Source organism: Benincasa hispida, chromosome 3, assembly GCF_009727055.1.
Source record: "Benincasa hispida cultivar B227 chromosome 3, ASM972705v1, whole genome shotgun sequence".
Taxonomy (NCBI): Eukaryota; Viridiplantae; Streptophyta; class Magnoliopsida; order Cucurbitales; family Cucurbitaceae; genus Benincasa; species Benincasa hispida.
Genome location: NC_052351.1, coordinates 24,108,232 through 24,127,395, shown reverse-complemented (window position 1 = coordinate 24,127,395; position 19,164 = coordinate 24,108,232). Strand labels below are relative to the sequence as shown.

Genomic DNA, 19,164 nt, shown 5'->3' with positions numbered 1-19,164 from the left:
GGCAAGGGTAGTGTTCATGAGAGGGTATATATTCTTACCAATGTCCCGATTGCTGTTGATTATTTGTCAGATTCAATTCAAGCTAATGTTGTCTCCAATCATTTAACTTCTTTGTTGTATTCCAGGCTTGGACATCCTTCCTTTTCTCATCTTATTGCTTTGAATGATGTTTTGAGAATTGATTCTTCTTGTTCAGATTCTCTACCATGTGAGATTTGTCCTTTAGCTAAGCAGAAACGTTTGTCTTCATTTTGAATAATAATCATTCTGCTAAAATGTTTGATCTTATTCATGTTGATTTGTAGGGTCCTTTTGCTACTACTTCTCTTGCTGGATACTGTTTTTTCCTCACTAATATTGATGATCATAGTAATACATGGGTCTTCATGTTAAGAAGGAAGTCCTATATTCTTAACACCATTCCTCAATTTTTTAAGCTTGTAAAAATACAATATAATATTGTGATTAAAACCTTTTGATCTAATAATGCCCCAAAATTTCCATTTGATGAATTTTTCTGTAGTATAAGGGTTATACATTAGTTTTCTTATGTGAGTAGACCTAAACAAAATTCAGTCGTTGAAATGGAAACATCAATATATCTTAAATGTGGCACATGCTTTATTTTTTCAATTTCGAGTTCCATTGAATCTTTGGTCTGAATGCATTTTGACTATTGTCCACTTGATTAATAGAACTCCTTCACCCATTTTGAAATGGAAAAATCCTTATGAATTGTTCAATGGGATAGCTCTTAATTATTCTTTGCTATGTGTTTTTGGATGCTTATGTTATGCTTCAACTTTGCCTACACAACGAACTAAGTTCTCTCTAAGTTGTTCCAATTGTTTTTGTTGGTTATCCTCCTGGTATGAAGGCTCTTAAGTTGTTCGATATAGACAAACAAAAATTCTTTGTCTCTCGGGATATTGTTTTCCACAAGAATATATTTTCGTTTTTTACACAAGCATCTACCAGTGAGCAAACTGACCATTTCCCTAATTTTGTCTTACCCAAACCATATGCCTTTAATATGCCATAACCTTTACCACCTGAAAATTCTTCACCTATAAATTTTACACCAGAAAAATCTACATCAGAAAACCTTCTATAAGACACTTCTCTATCTACTTTACATAATATTTCCACTCTAGAAAATACACTTGATAGTTCTTTTCCCACTGAAACTCCTATCCATAATTCAAAAATTTCTTCCACTGCCATAACTTCATCATTTCCTAATTCTCCAGACCAATTACTTCTACCTTCTATTTCCACATCTTTCTCTTCATCCTTTACCCCATCTCAAACTTCCTCTTCCTTGTCTCCTATCCCTCCTTCTACTCCCACGTTAGTACCATGTAAATCCTCCAAATCTATAAAATGTCATCCTATCTTCAAGATTACCATTGCAATCTCCTTAATCATTCATCACCATCCAATTTATCTACTTGTTACCCTCTACACAATTATGTTTCTTATCACCATTTGTCCTCTTCCTTTAGAACCTTTTCCTTGCAGGTTTCTTCTCATTATGAACCACAATCGACCATCAAGCCTTGCCTTATGCTCATTGGAAAGAAGTTATGAAATTAGAACTTGAAACAATGGAAAACAACAATACTTGGACGATTGTTCCTTTACCAAGTAATAAACATAGCATTGGTTGTAAATGTGTCTACAAAGTGAAACATCATGCTGATGGGTCCATTCAGCGTTACAAGGCACGGTTAGTGACAAAATGATATACTCAACAGGAGGGACTAGATTTTCTAGAAACTTTCTCGCCTATGGCTAAACTTGTCATCGTTCGCATTCTTCTTACAATCATTGTTTCCAAAAATTGGCATCTTGTTCAACTAGATCTTAACAATGCATTTCTCCATGTTGAATTATTTGAAGAAGTCTATGTGGATTTATCTCTTGGATATACACTACAATGTGTTTCGCTTAAGGTGGAGCATTTGGTTTGTCATTTGAACAAGTCTATTTATGGATTCAAGTAAGCTTCTCATCAAAGGTTCACCAAATTTTCAGATACTTTGATTTCTATTGGTTTTGAACAATCTAAAGCTGATTATTCACTTTTCGTGAGAGGACATAGGAATGATTTCATAGCTCTTTTGGTGTATATTGATGATATCATCATCATGGGTGCAAACATAGAGCTTATTAACCGTTTGATGCTCTTATTAAATAATTAGTTTAAATTGAAAGATTTGGTGCACTCAAGTATTTTCTTGGGCTTGAGTTAGCACAATATACTAATGACATTGTTGTTTCTCAACATCATTATACTTTACAACTTTTGGAAGATGCAGGCTTGTTAGTAGCTAAAACCGAAAATACGCCTATGGATCCATTTATTAAATTACAATCGTCTAAGAAGAATTACTTACAGACCCGGCTTTTTATAGGCGATGATTGAGCGATTGCTTTACTTAAACATTTCAAGGCCAGATATAAGATTTGTTGTTAATAAGCTTAGTCAGTCTATTTCTAGCCTTGTAAAGCTCATTTAGCTGTTGCACATTATTTACTACGATATTTGAAGGTTGTACCAAGTTAGGGTATTTTGTTTAAACCCATAAAGAATTTCAGTTGAAAGCATTTGCAGATTCTGATTGGGCCTCATGCTTAGAAACATCATTCTACGACCGGTTATTGTGTATTCTTGAGTGATTCTTTAGTTTTTAAAAGTATAAGAAACAAAGTATAGTTTCACGATCTTCCACCAAAGCAGAATACAGAGTATTGACATTGACATCTTGTGAATTAGTATGACTTTCCTCTCTACTCACAGATTTGAGAATTAAGGTTCAAGCTCCAGCTTTATTGTTTTGTGGCAATCAAACAACTATCCATATAGCCACTAATCCTACTTTTCATGAACGGGCGAAACACATAATGTTGGACTACCATTTCGTTTGGGATCGAGTAGCAGATGGCTTTCTCAAGCTATTGTCGGTTTGGAGTCAATTTCAATTGGCTGATATGTTTACGAAGCCACTAGGTGTTATTCATTTTTATCAATTATTATCCAAGTTGGAATTATAGATGTTTACAACCCAACTTGAGAAGGAGTATTAGTTAATTTTTTATTTGCTATTTATGTTTCTTAAGTGGTTAGTTTGTTAGCCAGAGGTTTCTACGTAAAAAGCCTAAAGAAAATCCTATATTTATATATTTTTTCCTATTTTCGAAGCTAATTTATTATTATTATTATTATTTGAAAATGTATTGTAATTAAAGTGTGGGGTGAGGGAATTGAACCTCAAACCTTGAGGTTGATAGTACAAGCACTATGCCAATTGAGCTACGCTCTTGTTAAGTATTTGAAATATACCATTTTTTTACGGATTCGTGGTTATTTTAAATACCTTAGAACATTTTGTTAAGTATTTGAAAATATTATAACTAATATATAAAATATACTACAGTTTATAAATTAGAGATTGACTCAATGTTTGACATAAATTACAGTTAACCAATATATGAAATATACCACAATATATAAACCTTCATAAATTTCATTTACATCGCGGTATATATATCATAATACATGAAGTCGAAATAAAAAAAACACTATCATTTATATCAAATAAATGAATACATATACCACAGTATATATTAAATTTCCTACAAAAGCTAAAAAAGTATATATATATCATAGTATATATAAAAAAAATATGAAAAAATAAAACTAAATGTTGAATCGAGTCCACCATTCATCTACTCTGAGTCCACCGTTGCCGTTCATTTCCTCCGAGTTTGCTGTCACCGTTCATTTGCTCTGAATCCGTCATTGTTGTTCGTCCACTCCAAGTCTACAATCGACGTTCTTGTCGTCCTGTGCTCACCCTATCGCCGGATCGCCTCACGTCATCCGTCTCTGGCCTATAACTCACATCGTCGGAAGGAGAAAAGAGAGGAAGGGAGAAGAAGAAAAGAGAGCGAGGAAGAAATAGTTTTGAAGCATAGGGGGAGAGAATATATGCATGGAGGAGAGAGAATATATATGTACACGTGTATATATATGTACAATTATTAATGAATTGTATGCTCACCCCATTAACCACTCTACACGTGTATATATATGTACAATTATTAATGAATTAGAAAATGAGAAGTATTATTTTATTCTCCCCGAATTATCATTATTAAATTCCATAAGTGAAGTAATGTGGTCTAATCTTTTTTGAGAAATTTATATTTTATTGCATAGGAGAGAAAAATTCATGAAAATATTCCAATTCAGAGTAATAGCAATGGAGGGATACTTCGATGGAGAATAGATCAAATGAAAAACTTGAATTTATTTTTTCAAGAAAAGGGATACTCCATTAAGAGATAAGTATATGAGAAATCTACGGTAAAAAAACTTTGATCTGTATGATCAAAGACCAGAGAAGATTTCCACAATGAGAAATATGGCCCTGAATTCAAATCTAAACTAAATTACAATATAAATCACGAACAATAATTTTTTTATGTTAACAGACCATTGTTAAACTTTTTTTAGTTTAACGATATATAAGAGTGAAAATTCAAATATTTAACTTTTTGTCAAAATTATAAAATCTGAGCAATCAAGCCTCAGAAAATGTGTTTGGTTAGATCTAGTTATTAAATTAAATCCTTTCAAAATAACTTTTTTTAACTATATAATAAAATAATTTGAAGAAATGGTCCCTTCTTCTATCGGCAAAGCAAACTACTTACACCCAACTATATCAAGAATATTTAACGTGATAATTAATAGAAAAATTCTTTTAAATATTGAAAATATTTACAAATAATAGGAAAATATTATTATCTATCGTAATTTATCGCAAATAAATGGTAAAATTTTACTATATTTATAAATTTTTTTTTTTTTTTTTTTTTTCATTTTAGTGTATTTGAAAACAGTCCTAATTACTATGTATAGTTAAAGAATATTCTAGAGATGGTTGACCTGGAACAGTCCTAATATAAATTTATCTAGTTGCTGAGTTGGTAATTGATTTTAAAAAGCAACAAGCCGTTTAACTAGCTCTTTAACTTTCTGCACAAAGCAATAAGCAAGCGCGTTTAATCTGCACCAATAAAATCAAAAGAAGAAAAAAAGTAGTTATTAATTACAGCGTATCTATGGTAGTTAGTTCTGATCTACAAAAGCTCTCGTACATTAATATAAATATATAATATGTATACCTCATAATATATATATATATATTTTGCATGTTTTCTTCTCTTTTTTACCTTCATTGAATTTACCCATTCTTACAAGAAATTAAGAATATTCAAAGTTTTAATGACAAGGAGACCCATATTTCACAATATGCTTAGCTACTTTATTAGACTTTCTGAACTCGAGGTACGAGACCAAACAACTATATACTAAAATACATTATACCATATACATGAGGTTCAATTTAACTTCGTTTTTGTCGTCAACATTTTGAAACACATAATTATTAGGTACTTCAAATCAATTATTTAATCTTCCTTTTTTAGTTGTTTTTTTTCTCTCTTTAGCTACGCTATATGCCCAAATTTTAGTGGAAATCTGTTTAATATAAACTTGATGGGGAAAAAAATCATAAATTGGGCCATGGAGAAATATTATTATTGACGTAAAGTTTAAAGGGCAAAAGTTTTGGTATAGCCATGCAAAGGAGGTGACGACGATGTCTGGCCCCCTCTCGTTTGCGTGCATGGGAATGCCTCCACTTCCACCAATCATGACGTGCCATCTGTCCCACTGATGCTGACTTCCACTCACCATATTCTTAAATTAATTAAATAAAAAAAATATGTTTTAACGGCCTATATTTTGGATCTAGTTTCTATTGGATCCGTATGTTACAAAATATTACACTATTTATCTTTTAAGTTTTAAGTTTGATTTCAATTTAGTCTTTTAATTTCAAAATGTTATGATTTTATTCTTGAGATTTGAGTTTTATTTCAATTTAGTCAATAAATTTCAAGATTTATACTTTTAACCTCAATTTTTCAAGAAACACCCACTTTTTGTCTTTAATGTTAATGTATATTAATTAATTTAAAATAATTATAAAGTTCAATTTTAAAATTAATTAAAATATATTAACTTAAAAGATCGTACTTAGTAAAAATAATTAAAAATTGAGGTTAAAAGTATGAATCTTAAAAACCTAAAGTCTGAACTAAAACTTAGGGTCTAAACTAAAATAAACTTCAATTCTAAGAATAAAGTTGTAACATTTTGAAGCCTTAAAATTTAAAAACTAAAAATCTAATAGTTTAAAACTTAAAGAATCAAAATAAAATAAAAAATTAAACCGAGAAAGAAGGGACCGAAAAAAAAAAAAAAAAAAACTTCCATAAATAAATCAATTGACCAAACCCCAAAAATAGCCTCAGGCTCAAGAGAATTGAAGAGTATAGTTAAGAGACAAAGGGTAGTATTGAGATTTCAGATGAGAGACAAAACAATTGCATAGTTTTTAATAGCGAATAGGGAAGTAGCACGTAAGCCGCCATCCACGTGGATGAAGAATTGGAAACGAGAAAACAAGGAAAGATTGTATTGTGTATAAATAGAAAGGATATGGTTAATAGGTTGGGAAGGAGGAGGCAAACTCAGCCACCAAACTTTAATATCAAGAAGAAGAGAGTGAAGCAAATTAATTAGGAAATGGGAAGGAGCCCTTGTTGTGATGAAAGTGGCCTCAAAAAAGGCCCTTGGACCCCTGAAGAAGACCAAAAGCTCATCAAACATATCAAAAATCATGGCCATGGTAGCTGGAGAGCCCTCCCTAAACTCGCCGGTATGTAACGAATAATTTCTCTCTCATACATTCAACGGATATCTATATCTGAAAATAAAATTTTTGAGTTATGATTTTTAGGGTTAAATAGATGTGGGAAGAGCTGTAGATTGAGGTGGACAAACTACTTGAGGCCTGATATAAAGAGAGGAAAATTCTCTCAAGAAGAAGAGCAAACTATTCTCAATCTCCATTCTGTCCTTGGAAACAAGTAAATTTATATTTTTACAAATTAATTATATATTTACATATTTACATATGTAATTGTATTTATGATTTTTGGTTTTGTATTGTATTAATGAAGGTGGTCGGCAATTGCAAGTCATTTACCGGGACGAACAGACAATGAAATCAAGAATTTTTGGAATACCCATTTGAAGAAAAAGCTTATTCAGATGGGTTTTGATCCAATGACCCACCGTCCTCGAACTGACATATTTTCAAGTTTGCCACACATTATAGCCTTGGCTAGTCTTAAAGAGCTAATGGAGAATCCTTCATGGGAAGAACAAGCATTGAGATTACAAGCAGAAGCTCTTCAAATGGCTAAGTGTCAATACCTTCAATACCTCCTTCAACCACCTTCATTAACCAACATTAATCATAATACTAATAATAATAATCCTACTGAAATTGAAATTATGAATTTAATCAACTCTCTTTCTTCTCCTCTCTTTGAAAACCAAATGATGACTCAAACTAATAATAATCCTGTCCAACCACTCGGTACTGACTCAGTGGGCCTCCTCTTTTCCCATTTGCCAAGCTTGGAAGTAGTTCCAAATAATACAAATACTTACGAAACGACGCCGTTCATTGCCAAGGAAATGTACTCACAAAATAATGAAGTTTGTGATCCTAATAATACTCCATGGCAACTGTCTTCTTCTTCCACCGCCCCATCGCCACCGTCCGTCGCTCCGCCGATGAATATTATTCATGACGGACCTTCTTCAAACAGCAATAATTATGGAGATGCATGTAGCAGTTCAAGCTTTGGCGGATCATCTGGTTCCATTTGGCCGGACCACCTCCTCCTTGAAGACGCTTTGTTTCATGATATTCCTTCGCTTTAAAATCTTTAAAAAAAAAAAAAAAAAGATATATTATATATTTAATGTTTTTTTTTTAACTATCTTGGTAACACCTTAGGATTTATTTTACATGCATATATATATATATATATATACGCAGCCTATATGTGTTCATATTATGTATATTTTATTATTATTATTATTTTTTTTTGTCTATGGAAAAGAATTTCAGTTCATCAAATTGCAGATTTGAATTGAGCTCCATGTTTCTCTGATTAAAGAAAAAAAGTTTTAATTATTTTTTTTTATCATCTAGAAATTTACTTTCTTTTTCGTTCTTTGTCTCTTAGTTTCAAAGTCCCATTAATCTGTATTTAATCCATACTAATCATTCACCAAACTTAACCTGCAGCAGCTTACCTACTCTTTTAATTTATTAAATCTCACTTTTTTTCATCTGTGTCTAGACTAAGCTGCTACTATATTTGATTGCTAAGGTATCGGATATTAAATATCCTTAGTAGTTGATCTTGTAGCTTGAACTTTGTTTGCCCTTTATTATTTAAAATCCATAGTAGTTTTCCATTTTTCTAATGGCTGTGTTTGTTTCATTCATGTACTTTAATTTCAGAGTTTTTTTAATAGGTCCATTTAATTTTATTTTTTTTAAATCCAAGCATCTAATAATTTATTAAATTTATAATATTGTGTTTAATAGATTTTGGTTACTTATTTAAGATGCACGAAAACTTAATTAGGCAAAAAGTTGGAAATTTATGGCTCCATTGATTTGGAAAAAAAAATATTTATAAAAAAACTCATTTTTATTGAAATATTTTTATAAAAGTTGATTAAACTATACTTGAAAAAACTATCTAGAATGGCTATCAAACACTCCAATTTTTTTAAAAAATGATTTATATTTTAAATTAAATATTTGAAAATGTATTCCAAACCCACCCTAAATCTTCATGGATTTTTTAAATCTGTGTCAAAAAGCTCAATCACTCTTTGGGAATACCAAGTTTCATGTAAGTTACATTTTTATCTTCATAATGATATTATTCATAATATCATATGAATTACTCCTCCCATTATCAATTAGTTTTGAGATAGAACTTTATGTTATCTAATATTAATCCTTTTTTTTTTACTTTATATACTATAGATATTCTCTACATCTAGTGAACGAAGTATTGTTCATGTCGTAGGGAGAAGAAAATTTTCTAAACATAAGAATTAACCAATAGGAAATAAAGATGTGATAACCTGCATGAAACTTGGTTTTTCCAAGGAGTGAGTGAGCTTTTTGACAAAGGAAATGAACAAACCAGTTATATTGGAGAGACGTGAAGAAGGATAGAGGAACTGGTTAATGAAAACTCCAATTTCCAGCCTTGTATTATATTTTAATTAATTCTTGGTTGAAAATTCCCGAGTCCTTTTTTTTTTTTAATTAATAAAAGATGATTAGTAATATTTGGTCGGAAGTTTTGTTTGAGAGAGTTGACCAATGCTTTTAATTTCTAAGCCCTGACGTAACAAGGATTTGCAATGATAAAGAGGACCCCATGTAGTTAGGAAACATGAGAAACTTTTGGAATTTTTTCCTCTCAAAGAAAACAACAACCCTCTCTTTCAACACATTGCTCCAACTCATTTGTTCATTCCTAGTTCATCAAAGGTTTTATGGATATGACTTAAATTTTTCTGGGTTCATTATATAAATTCATGTACATATCCTCTTAAATTTATTAGATCAACATGGACAACATCTCAAACCAATTAGTAATAAGATGAGTAACTCACGTATCTTATACAAATACTGTGACGTGATGTGTATTCATCATTTCAATAACATGCTCCTTAAAGATATGACGTCACTTTAGGTTCATCAACCTTGAGTCAAATCTTCCTTTTCTTTTTCAGACTGCATATCCGTTTAGGCTTAATGGGCTCTAATACCATATTAGAGAAACATCGAGATCCATCTTCGTCTCATAATTAACTGAAGTTTCAAGATGAAACTTATGTTTCTCTAATATGAAATAAAAACCCATTAACCTTAGGAAAATTATTTTAAATGATAAAACTATTGAAAATATTTATAAATAATAATATCATAGTTTATCTACGATAGACTACTATATGTATTTATCATGACACAAATAGACATATATAGTAGTCTATCGCATATAGACAATAAAATTTTACTATATTTCTAAATATTTTGGGTCATTAACCTATATTTGAAAACAACCCTTAAACTAAAAAAAAAATTAATCTAAGAATGGTGAATCTAAAAAGATAATATATTGAGAATTTCACATTAAAAATATAAATTATTCTTTTTATTATTAATTAATTTTAAGATGAAACTCATGTTTATGTAACAAAATCTAGGGTTATTCAAGTGCAATCTAAGAACCAAATACTACTTTTAATTCAATAATTTCGATTGTCTTATTGACTATTCTTTAAAAAGAAAGTGGAAATAAATTTAAAAAGAACGAAAAGAAAAAGAAAAAAAAATCGGAGTCTTTTTGTTTAGTTTTTCTTCATGTGGAGTAAATAATTGGGAAGTGGGAAAAAGTCAAAGAACATAGAGGTGGCCAGCCTACCATTTGACTTTTATACTGTTATATATAAATTCCTGAAGAAGTAAACTCGGTTTCCATTATTTTTGTCTATAACATTTTTGTTTTATACCAATAGATTTTTTAATGATATTTTTCCATATAAATGTAGAAATTACATTTGATTTCTCTCAAATAGCTTTATATTTTCAGCTGCTACTAGTAGCTAGAGTCTCTCGAGATTAGATACACGTGAAACAGTATAAAGTTAATTAGCTGATTCAAATAAAATTATTCTTTGAGTTGAATTGTCAAAATGATGAATATCAATAAAGTTTGGCCTCAATTTAAGATTATCTTAATATTTTTTTTTTTTTAAATGTTTCTAAACCATTTCTATATATATATAGAAAGAAAAAGAAGTTTTTACGTAACAAAATGTGAAACTATTTACCAAAATAGTAAAAAAAAATACTAATAGACTTCTATCAATGTCTATCAGTAATAAATTTTTATTAGTTTCTATAACTAATATATATTAATAAACTTGTATTAACCTCTATTAGTCTCTATCAAAGAAAATTAAAACTCTATTTTTGAAAATTCTTCGAAAAGATATTTGATTAAATTAATTTTTAAAATTAAAAAAAAAACAAAATTTATATTATCCAACAACTTGGGTATCTATCTATATATTATATGAACAACTTTTTGGTGGTGTTCTCGCCTGGAAGATTCTGTTCACATTAATTATCATTCTTCTATACACTTTTGTTTTTCAAAATGTTGACTATTAATTAGCATGAATAATTTTAGAAAAAGCTGTTATTTTAGATAATTTATTGACTGAATATACTTAATATATTTCACAAATAACATGCATCCAAACATCAATATTATATCTTATACTAAAATAGTATGTATTATAAATATATATTATTATAATTCATACTAATATAGTTTGTAGGTCCGAAACACAGATTATTATAATTCAAACTAACATAGTCTACATCCAAAAATAAACTATTATAGTCCCATATTATAATTATCTATTCACCACTCTAAACAATTCCTTAAAATCTATGTTGATTATATGGAGGTATTATAATAGATTGATCTATAATAAAAATTATTCATTATTATGGATATTTATAGTAACCTACCTTCTTCCTTGATTGATTATAGGGTGAATAATCCGGACAAATGATTTTTAATATATATGGAAAAGAAAAAATATATCGGAATCGTGGCTAATTGAATTATAAAAACATACACAAATTTATGTGTCTAATCCATTTATTTATATCTATTCTTCACACAACATGGGTAGAAAGTTGAATCGTAAAGTCCAAAAATATATTTTTAATAATGCATTTTATATTCGATTACTTTTAGGTATTTTAATTTTCAAATTATATTTTAGTCTGACCATTTGGTACAATTATTTCAAAACTTGTCGATTTCCTAACAAATCTTTTTTTTCAATATATATATATATATATCTCTTATATTATGGATGATATTAGATTTACCCTAGCATACAGTCGTAAATTAGTTTGGTTTGGTGGCTTTTATCTATTATCATTATGGAAGATATTGTAAGTTTTAATCTATTCTGAAAAGCTTTATTTAAAAAAATGCAAAGTACAAAAGGAAAGCAATATTTGGGAGTGTATACATCTATCTAGTTCATAATGTATTGTAATTTCATCGGCATGAGATTATGGTTCATTTGTTTGAAGACGAAGAATGGATTTTTTTAGAGGTAAGGAGAAATTTTCCTATCATCTTTTGAAAAGGTATATCCTTCTTCATTATTTCTTGGTGCAAAAAATCTAATCTCCTTCGTAATTATGAGGTATCTGTTATATTTTTAAATTGGAAGACTTTTCTCTAGTCTATTCCTAGTTAAGTTCTCGCATCAACGAATATTCAATTCCCACGTTTCTTTTTCACAAGAAATTATGTGATCTCCAATAATTGGATAGATTAAAAAAAGCCCCCTTCATAGTTTCATGTACAAACCCTAAAAATATACTATATATCAAAACGTTTATATTCCTTCCGTTGTCAAACTAACCAAAGAAAATACCCCATGAATGATTTTATACTATAGAATGTTTTTTCTTCCCTCCCACTATTGAGAGAACATACTTAATTTAATGAAAATTCTATATATTAAAAAAAAAAAATCTGAAGTGTTTGATGGGCCACTTGGAAGTTTGTGGGTACAATCATGATTATGTGTCTAAGGGCGAGATTAAAAGATTGTAAATTTAAAGAATCCAACATTAGCATTCAAGTACGTGGGAGACTATGAAATTAAAATCTATGCTAATTTTCTTATGGGATCAGTTGTTACAATCTTATAATTGCAGTACTTAATTTCCATATAATTTTCTAATTTTTTTCCACCACTCGATAAGAACTAAGAGGTTGTTTAGGACGCTGAGATGATATAGGATGTGGAGAGTTCGAATGTCTGAAGAGTTCTAATTGAGTATGTTAAAGTACTGAGATAATATACGATACATGAAAAGAAAATGACGGTGAGATACGAAACACGTTTCGAAAATGGGTCCACAAATAATTAAAATCGGTGAGATAGGATAATGGACCTCCAAACATGATATAGGATGTGGGGATATATGATCTCACGTTAGGCCTCCAAAACAACCCCTTTTCCTATCCAGAATGGATGGAAGTTTCTCATATAATTAATAACATATTCTTTATGTTCTTTTTAAAGGATTTTAGAAATTTAAAATCAACTCTCTGATCGATGGCTAGAAAGAAAGAGCCAATAAAAAATGTAAAGAATTATATGAATAAAGGATAATTTGAAAAATAAAAGCAATCAATTTTATTATAAATTGAAATAAATATATCAATCGTCTGGGTTAGGTGTTAAGTTCAACGTAAATTAAAAGCTTATTTAGGAAACAAGAAGGAAACTAAATAATTGTAATTAAGAAGATATTGTTGTGAATTTTTGCAGGTGACCAAGTGGTGGAGATAAGACAAACACTCGAAGCACCAGTTTATTAGCACACAATTATCTCGTAAGCAATCGAGAAGGAAGGAATCGCTAATGACAAGCAATTGAAGAAAGAAATGAATATTGCAAAGAAGAAATAATACACAGAGAAAGAGGAAGAGGAAAGAACACGGTTTAAGTGGTTCGGTCCAAAATCAGACCTACATCTACTGCAATGTGGGCAACTATATTGACTTATTAAGGGGAAAGAGAATACTATAACAATCCAGCTCCCTAGGACTTGTACTAGATCGTTATTATATGCATGCATACTTCTCAAAGCAATCATTCTTATGAATTGACTAAATCCAAATGAATTTTATAAAATAAATAGTTTTTATTAAATTTAAATAACTGAAATTTTTTTATCAAGGTACCTTGAAAAAATATAAAACAACATTGAAAAATTTTATCTAAAACTTCTAACGGTGCAAAAACTAAAAGTTTCTGAATTCAACGAAATAAATTGAAAGTTAAAACATGAAAATATGGAAACATGGGAGGAAGCATCTGACTAATCCTAATGGCATGGTCAAGGATTTCTCCTGTCATTCGCAGACGAGTCCTTACCCTATGAAAAGCATAACATAATAAAGAATGAGTATAAATTAATTTCCTCTCTTTTGAATCCAGATGCTCAAATCACCTCCAAATTACTTCAAATTAACCATGTTCTTCACCAAATCGCCAATTTTACCTCTTGATTGCTCGATACCTACAAAATAGGAAAATAAACACATAAAACTCAATAATAAGCCCAAATTAAGCTAGGAATAATAGCTCTTTTTGAGAGCTATCAACCATCAAGTGGCTCTTCTAAAATAAACGGCAGTAATTTATTAATTGTGGTCATGACTAAACAACCTCAATTTTATACATTGTTAACTCTTCACATTATGGGTGTTAAGACTAACTCTCTATACTTCACAATTCCCAAAATGTTTAAGTAAAATACAAATTCCTTAAACGTTTTTTTTAGGATTTTAGATTACTTTATGGGAGATTTTTATATATAGAAAAGTAGGCCAAAGTATTTATAATTTTGTAGCAAAAAAAATTAAGAAACCGTTACAACTCAAACTAAACCCAAAAATGATGTAAAATACCGAAAAAATCCAACCCAAATGCCAAAAAAAAAAAGGAAAAAAAGACGGCGACCCAACCCAGAACCTGACTCGACTACGATTAATTGATGCGATTTTCACCAAGGATTTTTCCCTCCAACGAATAACATTTCATCTCCTCCAATCCTCTCCATTTCATCGTTCTCCTTCTCCTTCTTCTTCTTCTTCCATCGACACCGCTTCACCTTCTTTTTTTTCTATTTACGTCCTTTTCCGTCCGGTGCTTCATTTTCCATCCTTGTCCGCTGCTTCTTGGTTCTCTTCTTCTTCTTTTTAATCCTTCTTCCACTGTTGCTTCTTGCCGCATCTTTCTTCTACCACTACATTAGTAATTACTTAACTTCAAAAGGTATATTTTTTTTTCTTCTTATCAATTTATGAGTGATTATAGTTATTAAGCCTAATTATAATTTCTTTTTTAGTGGTAATATTTATTAACTAAATTTTGTGTACATATGGTAAGCAACATCAAAAGAAAGACACTTAAAGGAGAAGAATCATAAAAAAAAAACAAAAGAAGATAAAAACTCAAAAGGGAGAACAAGGAAAACTAAAACTTAAGGTATAAACAAACCTATGAGAGACATTGATAGTGGTGTATCACTGTCTATCAGTGATATAAAGTGATGGAACATTTTCTCATATATCTTTGGCCTGATTGTATATGTTTTGATATTTGATTGTTTGGCTAGGGGCTACTTATTGGATTCTATATGATTTTATATTTGTTTTGTTTTCAGTTTAGTTTGCTTATAGGATCCACTTCGTGGTTTAGTCATGTTGTGATATAAAGAAAAGAAGTACATAGAAAGTTATAGAAGTCTATCAATGACTATTAGAAATAGACACTTATAGACTACTGTTAGTGTCTATATGTGACACTAAGTGTTCTATGTTGTCTACTATTCATACCACTATGAACATATACATATGTTTTCTTATATATGTTTAGTTGGGGGCTACTTACGGTTGGTGTTTTAATATTTCTTTTACAGTTGGTATTTTTATCATTTATAGACTACTTACACTTGATGTTATGCTTTAGTATATAAAGAAGTATTTGATAAATAGTGATAGACACTATCACTATTTATCACATTTCATGTTTTGCAATAGATAGTATATATCGCTAATAGACAGTGATAAAAGTCTATCAATGTTCATTGAATAATAATAGTGAGTGATAGCAATGATACAATGTAGATTGATAGTTGTATATTTAAACAAGTGGAATAGGAATATGAACATCAAACAATAACACAAGATCGGAACAAGCATTTGTGGATAACAATATTCATCTCGTTAATGAACTTAACTTCACGTCATTTCTGCTTTTGTCTCGTGAAGTTTGTCTTGTGAAATTACTTCACGAGACGAACTTCACGAGAAATGAACTCAACTTCACGTCATTTCTGTCATTTGCCTCATGAAATTTGTCTCGTGAAGTTACTTTATGAGACGAACTTCACGAGAAATGAACTCAACGAACTTAATTCACGTCATTTCTTTCTTTTGTCTCATGAAGTTCATCTCGTGAAATTACTTCATAAGACTTCAAGAGATAAATTTCATGAGATGAAATTCACGAGAAATGAATCAACAAACTCAACTTCATGAGACAAATAGCATGGTTGAGGAACCACGACACCGTGGACGAGGAAGAAGCAATAGATGGAGCGTGCAGAAAATCAAAGAAGAGAATTGAGGAAGAATCGTAGACCTACATGCGTAGAAAATCAAAAAAAAAAAATCGAGGAAGAAGTCGTATCGTGGTCGAGGAAGAACATCTTTGATGAAGAAGAACGTTGAGGAAGAAGACGTCAATGATGAAGAACACCAAGGAAGAAGCTGAAGAATGACGAGGAAGAAGCCGTAAGTGAGGATGCATGGATTTCAAACCGCAATGATATTTTAGGAATTTTGAAAAAAATGAAAACGTCGCTTCCTTTTACAATTTTCTTGCTATAGATTGTAAATATTTTTGTTTTTTTTTTTTTTTTCTATTTATCAGAACTACTCTTTATTATAAGTTCAAGTATATTTTAAAATATTCATAAATTTGTGGCACTAAAAAATTACTATAAACTTGTGTTTTTAACTTTTATAATACTTTTTTTCTCTTTCCTCCCTTAATTTGGCTACAATTTTATGTTATGGAAATTTATTTTTATTGGAGTGTTAGTGTGTGTTATGTTTAAATATGAAATCTGTCTTCGTAGTAAATATGTTGATTTGAATGAATAAAATGTTTCTCATTCCCTTAGTAAAAAGATTTAGATAATTAAATGCATCGCAGATGTTCGAGTCTTTGAGATTAATATATATTTTAATATTAAATAGAAAACAAAACATTATAGTTCAAGTAAAAATGAATATTTTCTCCAACGACTTATTATATAAAGCCAAAATTTTAAAACCTAATCCACTTCTCTTTCTCATGAAACAATACATGGGGACTCGCAATGCTTGTGTTAGACTCCCAAATGCGCAGCAATCGACTTTTTGCTCAAAATCAAGTTGACTAATTATACCACATAAATGACATAATTTTATATTATATTATACAAATACATTCTATTATCATATATTATCTAGTTGTCTAAATTATTTATTATTACTTGGATGATTTTCTTTAGTTCAAATAAAAGGGTGAGGTGTTTATTTCAACTTCTAGAACTTTGAAAGAAGCCAGCGGAACTATGCTAAATTGATATAATAAAGATTATTATAAAATTTTTAAGAACATGAGAATTAATTAAATTCAAACTCAAACTAAAGCATTGAAAATATAGACGTAATGAAACCTAAAATGTAACACTATATTATAAAAACAATAGCTATTTTAATTCTTTTTGTAATCCATGAGGACTAAAGAACTTTATACCATAAATTAACGATTATGTTCATAAAAAAATCGATATAATTAAGTTCAAAATGTTTCTACTAATTTTGTAAATCATAACATAGTGTTAATAGATAATACATTAATTATCATCCTACAAATATTGTAAAAACAACCTCTCATAATAATAAGTAGTGATTTCGGTGTCAATTTGAACATATCTCAACTAACTTAGATATATATCCTTGATCTAAAAGGTCAAAGATTCAAATCCTCTATCTATAAGATATAAATTAGGGATGATAAAATTCCCATTGGTGTCAGAGATAGGGATGGGGAGTGCATCCCCGACCCCACCTCGCATTGTTGCTATCTCTAACCTAAATTGCATTGGCTTGATTTCTAATTTGAAAAGGATCAAATATGAAGGAGTAGAAGAGAAAGTATCTTAAAATACACGGGGCATTTTTTATGTCCAAGTTATTTCATATGGGATAATAAAAAAAAATTCCAAATAAATTTTGTTTTTTCTGAAATGGGCCCTTGAGAAAATTGGATCACAACCGAACCTAACAACTTTGGAGCGCCCCACGCTGAAAATCCTGGGCTTTGCCCATGTAAGATCGGCCCATTATAAATTTTTCTTTTTTTTTCATCTGAATTTCATAATACTAGTAAATGATCACATGCATACATGCAATCTTTTTTTAACCATTCCATAGGTTTTGTAGATATGTAAAATAAAATTTAACTGTATTTTGAAATTAGCTATATTTTCACTTATTTTGTTAATTTACTTTTTTTTTACTTTAATTAATTAAATTTTGTGACCTTTCAAAAATCAGACTTTTACGACCATCACGGTTTGAAAAAAAATAATTCTTTATTATAAAGTTTTTTTTTTTTTTTACTTTAATCATAATTTAAAATAAACTGTTAATAACCATTTATATTTGTTAATTTAATTTTTTAGTATAATTAATTTAATTATTGTGACATTCCAAAAATCTATGACATTTACACTTCAAGGTAGTTGGGAAATTGTTGTTTGATTTTTACTTTAATTGTATTTTAGACTCAACTGTTATTATTAAAATTGATGATAAAATAGGTATATGTTAAAAAAAAAAATGTGACTCCGTTTTTTGTAGGATCGGTATGGTAACCCTAGGACTGAATTGAGTTTACTAAAAGTAATGAAAACTTTTTCTTGAATCTACAATTTTGTTAATTAGTAATTTAAACAAGAATTTTATATAAGTACATTCACTTCAAAAAAATCAATAGATTGACTTAAACAAATTTAAGAGCAATTTGTAGCAATTGATTTTATGCAATGAAATATATTAACAAATTAATGCAAAATTCAATAAGAGAGGGATAGAGAAATTGACACCGATAACTTTATAGTGGTTTGACAAACCGCAGCCAAAATCCACTTCCCAAGCTCCTCTTGTGTCACTATGAACTTGACTCTTTTCCCAAGCTCCTCTTGTGTCACTATGAACTTGACTCTTTCTACGGTTTAAAGCGAACCACTATAATGCTTCTTTTCCGAGTGCAAGAACAAACCTAATCCTTTCCACGGTTGAGGATTAGACTGCTACAACACTCTTGTTATGAGTTCAAGAGCAACCTTACAATTATATGAAAATGAAGAACACACTTGATAAATTGTCTAAAAGAGTAGATTTACAAATTTGAGTACTTAACAAATAAATCCTCATAATATAATAAATCTCTCAAGAATAGGA

At 29.7% G+C, this 19,164-nt stretch overlaps 1 protein-coding gene across 1 annotated transcript; it reads left to right on the top strand.

The window, feature by feature from the left end:
• Positions 1-6,639: 6,639 nt before the first annotated feature.
• LOC120074344 (transcription factor MYB53-like) lies at positions 6,640-7,873 on the top strand. The gene is made up of 3 exons (XM_039027438.1): positions 6,640-6,797; positions 6,879-7,008; positions 7,102-7,873. The coding sequence occupies exons 1-3, from the start codon at positions 6,665-6,667 to the stop codon at positions 7,871-7,873; spliced, it is 1,035 nt and encodes a 344-aa protein (XP_038883366.1). The 5' UTR covers positions 6,640-6,664.
• The last annotated feature ends 11,291 nt before the right edge of the window (positions 7,874-19,164 follow it).

Excerpts from the sequence above, each read along its gene's own strand:
- LOC120074344 (XM_039027438.1), top strand. The coding sequence starts at position 6,665 with ATGGGAAGGAGCCCTTGTTGTGATGAAAGTGGCCTCAAAAAAGGCCCT. Across the intron at positions 6,798-6,878 it reads AGCCCTCCCTAAACTCGCCG|GGTTAAATAGATGTGGGAAG; the intron begins GTATGTAACGAA and ends TATGATTTTTAG. Across the intron at positions 7,009-7,101 it reads CATTCTGTCCTTGGAAACAA|GTGGTCGGCAATTGCAAGTC; the intron begins GTAAATTTATAT and ends GTATTAATGAAG.